At 44.5% G+C, this 5,991-nt stretch overlaps 2 protein-coding genes across 2 annotated transcripts in view; one reads left to right on the top strand and one right to left on the bottom strand.

Moving 5' to 3' along the window:
* The window catches only part of T265_03574 (hypothetical protein), a gene marked incomplete at both ends in the record, with an annotated part of 11,484 nt that extends 6,378 nt beyond the window's left edge, over nucleotides 1–5,106 (bottom strand). The window contains 2 exons of the mRNA XM_009168093.1: nucleotides 2,902–3,017; nucleotides 4,811–5,106. Of these exons, the coding sequence (XP_009166357.1) occupies nucleotides 2,902–3,017; nucleotides 4,811–5,106 (412 nt within the window). The remainder of the gene's footprint in view (nucleotides 1–2,901; nucleotides 3,018–4,810) is intronic.
* Nucleotides 1–5,991, top strand: part of T265_03575 (hypothetical protein) — a gene marked incomplete at both ends in the record, with an annotated part of 25,180 nt that overhangs the window by 17,229 nt on the left and 1,960 nt on the right. The window contains one exon of the mRNA XM_009168094.1: nucleotides 3,637–3,990. Within this exon, the coding sequence (XP_009166358.1) occupies nucleotides 3,637–3,990 (354 nt within the window). The remainder of the gene's footprint in view (nucleotides 1–3,636; nucleotides 3,991–5,991) is intronic.

Below are 5,991 nucleotides of genomic sequence, written 5' to 3'. Positions count from 1 at the left end.
TGACAGTTGACTCACTCTAGTCGTCTAGACGGTTTCTTTTCAGATAAAAGCTGTCTGAGGATTTTACTCCCATCGCTGAATAATGTATCATCCGTACCAGCGTTTTGACGACAGTTGAAAGAAGATATGCAGTAATAAATTAACGAAGCTGAACGGAGTTCGTGCCTTTTGGGAGTAAGAGAAGGCGAGAATCTTGGTTCAGATTTCTCTGTCCATTAATTGAGATGCTTCCTTTGTTGAGGATCATTTGATCAAACTGACTTGATGGTGCATCGTGCGGGCTAACTAGAATAAGTTTAATGAATTCCCGGCACTCGTCGTTTCTTTTATTTCCCTAACCTTCTATATTCCTAGTACTTCTCGGCCACCAGATGCACAATTTTCCACCCAACGTCTGACTGCTGGGTTGAATTGTATTGAAACCGGTAAGAACACGTCTTCGAGGTTCAAGCGATACAACTGTTGTGTCTGACATCTACTGCTTGAGCGGAGCTGCCTTTAGGTATAACTTCGGGCGTAAGATGCTCCAATCGCGTCCCACCACGAATTGACATCTGGTGGTACGCAGGTTTTTAAGCGAGTCCAGTTATGATCAATTCATTTGACTCCGGCCTGTGGGTCCTTCAGTCACTTGTCTGTCCTTTGCCCCTAAAGAACGGTACCAAACAGATGCATGGTTATATTTCACCCAGTTATCCCAAAAGGAGAAATAATAGGCTACTGATCCACGCCATCCATACCTGATAGCGTTGTAGGCTCGTGGTTCCCTCGCTGTGATGGCCAGGCTGTTTCTGATTTAAAGTTTGGCCTGCACAAAGGATGTTTGCCGAGGTAGTTGTTCACTGGTTCCCGTATCCAACTCGAGTCCACCAACTCATTGCGTCCTCGATGTTGCAACTTCATATATATTTAAAATTGCTTCCAATCTTGTATGACTGCTTTCCCGGTTAACAATTCAAAAGGACCGCCCTTTTTGGACTGGTGAAATTGAACTCTACTTCAGTTTTGCAAGACATCCATATTTTCCGTTTTCCTTACCGCGCAAATCGTTTTTACCGCTTTGATTATGCTATTTTTGTACCAAAACCTTGGGCAGCTATATATTGTTTTAATTCATGAGTTTGAGACGCGGTTTCGGTCACGTGTTGACTGTTGATCCATATCGGCTTTGCTTGCCTTTTGGAGTACCTCACCGTTTGTCGAAAGCCGTTGAGGTTTGTAATTTTGTATTCCGTGTAACTACTTTCATTTTTATGGTACAGCACATTTGCGTAGCCATTCGTTCGGAGTTTTGCCGGTTTGGTTGCTAACCTTGGTGCTCGTTGCTCAAGAATTCGAAACGGTCGTTACACTCGAAGCTCTAAGTCCTTCTGCTTTCCACCACAACTGTATTTAAGCTGTTAGCCTGATAGCACTTAGTGAACGGTGTCAGAGCTGCGTTCGTTTGACAGATAGCTAGGCGCGATAGGCCTGCAACAATCACTTTGTTGTGTACGAGATTCGCTCACAAAATTTCCAAGGTCAAACTGCTACCGGCCGACTATTAACCTATCCAATCAAGCGAGGATCTTTTCGCGTGGTGAATTAGAATGACGCTGATTTCTGTGCAGCCGGTGGCAGTGGCATCTAGCCACCAGGGATGTACAACCTGATGTGGGAGAAGCACGAGGTAGTAGGTTCAACAGTGGTCATAGCGTTTCGAAACGTACACCAGTGTCAAGCAAATCCAGTGCATGGACTGGAACGGTCTGTTGTCCTGCCTGCTTTGAAAGTGCGAGTGTCAGAGGCGGCCAGGTAGACTTGGTGTTTAGACTCAAAAATCGAATTCGAGGCTTCTGAGGTTTTCGGCGCAGACCTAGGCGCATTTCTCGCAGCTAACGGTGATTTAGGGTAGATTGAGTCACCATTCTCAACGGATGGACCCAAAAATAGATTAGTAATTAGTTATGAGAGGCGAAAAGAAAGAATATGTGAAGGAGTGGTTTCTCACTTGCTCATCCCACTGCCAATAAGTTGAGTAAACTGATTACGCCACCCGAGACCGTTGTTGTGACTTAAGATCTGTTCTGGCCTGAATATTGTCAGGACTGCTATGCCTAGATAGGAGGATGATTAAGATCCTCCAAAATCCAGTTCAAAAGCCTGAATACAGAGAGCAAATGCCAGGGTATTTCGCTTCATAGAGAACAAGTCGTCCCCAACCTAGTGTGGGATGAATTCCATAATTATCATATCACGGAATCGAAAATTCCTAACCGCGTCGCTGGCATATACAAATCCCTGTCACAGCGTTCATCCTCCGTAGTACTACTGGAAACTGGTAATTGTGTTAAAATAATACAGCCACCCAATTACGGTTCATTTAACAAGGTGACAGTAAAGGTTGATGGTTCGAAGCGGTGAGAATGACAGTCAGTGAAGCGCTCGAATACAAGGTACATTTCACAATTAACTTGTCATAGTTAAACCAATGATCCAAATAAGATTCACATTAAACTGAATTCTTAACGTGTTGAACATGTTGGAGAAGTGAGGTGGCCGCACTCAGTATCTGTCGGTAAACAGGAGGCCAGATCTTGGAGTGATAGTTGATATTCACGTGTACACGAAGACCATTCGTAGTTGATGTATAGAGAACTGAGACCCAAAATGGTCAATGCACTCTTCTAATTCATCGTCAAACAGGCAACTGTAATTGGAGCTGGCACACTATCACAGAGGCAGGCATATTTCAGTCGATGCGATGATGTTATTCCCAATACTCCTCTGCATTTGATGGAGCGCTAACATATTCCTCTCCAACTCAAACGACCGCATTCACTTTGAAAACATATCTTCGTAGCAAAAGTTGAGAAGTTAATTCTTTTTCCACTGGATTCATTACCTACTGCGGTTACTTACCAACGCGATTCTCGGTTTTCTTTTGAGATATGTTGACACCCCAGCGTGAAAACGCATGTTGCGTTACATGTGATTTCCACACAATACGCTTGTTTTTTAGTAAGCCAGAAGGCAATCTGAATTCGAAAATATGTGCGGTCGTATAATTTTTTTCTCAAGATGTGCGATGCACAAACCGATTGGTTGTGTAGAACTGATGCTGGAGTCATCCGGGTCTTTCTGTCGTTGATTCAACCAAGGTTCTGTCCTGTAACTAAAGCCAGTCTACGCTAAAAATTCGGGGAGCATTATACAACTCTTTTGTTCTTTTGGGAATCGTCAGCAGTACGCATCTCACGAAAATCCAGGGCCTTTCAAATTCGCGGATTCCTGGCTATTAGTCGGGCACTCGACCGTTCGCCCACGAGCGGCAGTGGGGTGATTAATTGTCTATGTGCGAGTTAATCACCGCTCATAACCGAACGGTTAGGTGTTCGAACTGCTAACCAAGAGGTCGCGATTTCGAAACTCCCCAAAATTTCGTCAGATGTGCACTCCTGATGGTTCCCAAAAGGATTGAAATAGCTGCACAGTGCTTTTTGGCTTCACTTATAGGAAAAGATCTTTCTATAGTAGTGAAAGTTTATCGTGTATACAGTTACAAATCCACCTTCAGCACTTCCTTGTCAATGTGATACTTGACCTGAGAATATCTGTAGCTCCATATTGGTCAGTACACCTTCCGTTGGTTTTTAGGTGCAGTCCAAACTGTATGCCCTTGCCCTGCAAGAGCAGTCCTCTGGGGAACCGCACCGTAGTTTCAAGTTGAAGGAAAGAACTGGAGAACCCCTGAAGCTCTTGGTGTGTGATGATACGTGCACAAAAGCTGAACTGACTTCCAAGGCTCTGGAAAGCCGATATGCGGATACTTTAACGTGGAAACGAGACGCTCAGGAGGGCCTTCTGGTCATGCCCGACACTGAGGCTGCAGATGACTCACAAACTTCTTTTGAACCCCCCGAATATTCGGACTTTCTCCGCCAGTACGCACTCAGTAATTTCGCATTTGCTGTTGGTGTAGAGCGACAATTTTACAGTATGTTGACTGAGGTAAGTTCACTTTATCTGTTGGTCTCTACTTCCTGAGGCTCTCATGTGGTGAGCAAGCATTTGTGCAGACAGCTCATTTTTTAAGGGGCTATCCCAGGTTTCGAGGCTCCCACTGTGTCTTTCGCAGGGATACAATCAAACGCATTTAATGGCGTGGAAAGACGGACAATTGCCTTATGTAGACTGGCGTGAAACTTGGCAGAGCCATTGTGGTCCACGCATTCGATTCAGTCACGAGTTAAATTCACGTGGGGGTTTCTGTACCATTTATGATATGAGACGCCGATCAATCAGGCACAGAACCAGCTAGGTTGGTACGCATTTGTTGGTGATACTCAAAGTAACCGTCATTCGTCACTATTAGATGCACCACACGCGAATGGAAACAATGAAGCTATGTGACGCTGTCTTGATGAGACCACTCATTAGATCAGGTCTGGTGCCCATTTCCTTGTATTTTTTGGCAACGAATCATGCGTTTAGGGGGATTTATGCTGGAACGGGTTGAAAACGATCACTTGTGGCCTCTTTCTACCTGGTGCAAGCTACACAAACTGCTTTGCTTACCCCTGCTTTCACCTCAGTCTAGTAAATGCTGCTAACACGTCGATTCAGTGCATCGAAAACGCATCTCTTTGGAGATAAAGTCGGCGAATCCGACTAGTGGTGTTGTTATCTCATAACACCATCTGAACACCTCCTGGTCTCGTAATTTGGCCGGAAGGTGGTCATTTTAGTAATTCCCCTCTTGAATTCTCCTCCCTCGCGATTCTCCTCTTGGAATCGCGTTTACACCGTCCTTGCATAAACAACAACTCACCTGGTGATCCGATCAGTTATCAGAATGCGTCGTGTGATCTGTGGTGCAGGACCAGGGCACTCATATAGCAAACTAATCATATTAAATGCCCACAATCTGTTCATGGTTGTGGGCATCGACCCGTATTGCTGTTTGTGCTCCGCGCCAAGTAGCCCCATTGTGCTCAGGAGGTGTGTTGCGATACGTGAATGTGAATGTCTCAGTCCAACTGCGTTGATGATTCTTATAGATAACATTGACGGTGACCCGTCCGATTCAAATGCAAAGGATAGCTGGCACTTAATGAATCCACTCATTTTTCCAGTAACTCTGTACTTTCCGATGAATTGAAATGTATTCCAATATGTTATTTGCACGGCCTCTCCAGTTTCGGAGAAGTAAGCGATTTTTCGCAGCTTCTACTCCGAGGAAATGCGAACTTATTCTATAGCGGCCGAAACGCATATTCGACTCGATCGCAGCATTTCGATACAGTAAGGCGTGGTCACTGTGAAGAGATATGCAGGTTGACTGCGTTTTTCGTGTGGCCCACATAGCTGTGGAAAAATCAACACCACTAGAAGGGTGGCAACCAGTGCTTCTCAACAATTTACCAATGTGAGATTTGAACAATTAGGCCGCAACGGATTAACTGGAGCTGTTATTTATTAATAATCGCTGTATACCGTTGGATACATGATTGCGGCTTTTCAGAATACATCAAGGCCAAGTTGTTAGCTTCGAACAGTGTAACCTTTTCGGTTATGAATAGCCCATACTCGAATTTTCCGACTAGACTTGAACGACAACTGGTTCTTTTACACGAAATTTCTATGAAACCTTCGCGTTGACATTTGTTTGAATAGCAGAGTATGGAAACGCAATAATCTACGCTTGTAACCCTGTCTTTGTGTTCCACCAATGTTAAGTTTTCTACAATAAAAACAAGTCCTGAATTTACTCCATTCGCCACTGGTAGGTACATGTTGGTAGTTTTCACGTGCACACTGTGTTACCAAACGAAATTCGGTCGTGTACCTCCATTAATCTTTTCTCTAAAGGGCTACTACGGCCTTGTCACGCAGGACTGTGCACTTCCAACTTGTGGTCTGAAATTTACAAAAGGTGGTCCAACATGTGCTTCTATCGATGCGCGTGTAACCTGTGGTCACCTCTCCCATCTTCGCTAAGAACTGAGCTAT

This window comes from Opisthorchis viverrini (genome assembly GCF_000715545.1).
Source record: "Opisthorchis viverrini unplaced genomic scaffold opera_v5_52, whole genome shotgun sequence".
NCBI classification, from domain to species: Eukaryota; Metazoa; Platyhelminthes; class Trematoda; order Opisthorchiida; family Opisthorchiidae; genus Opisthorchis; species Opisthorchis viverrini.
Note: the sequence above shows the minus strand (reverse complement) of the source record. Positions and strands in the feature narration are given on the sequence as shown.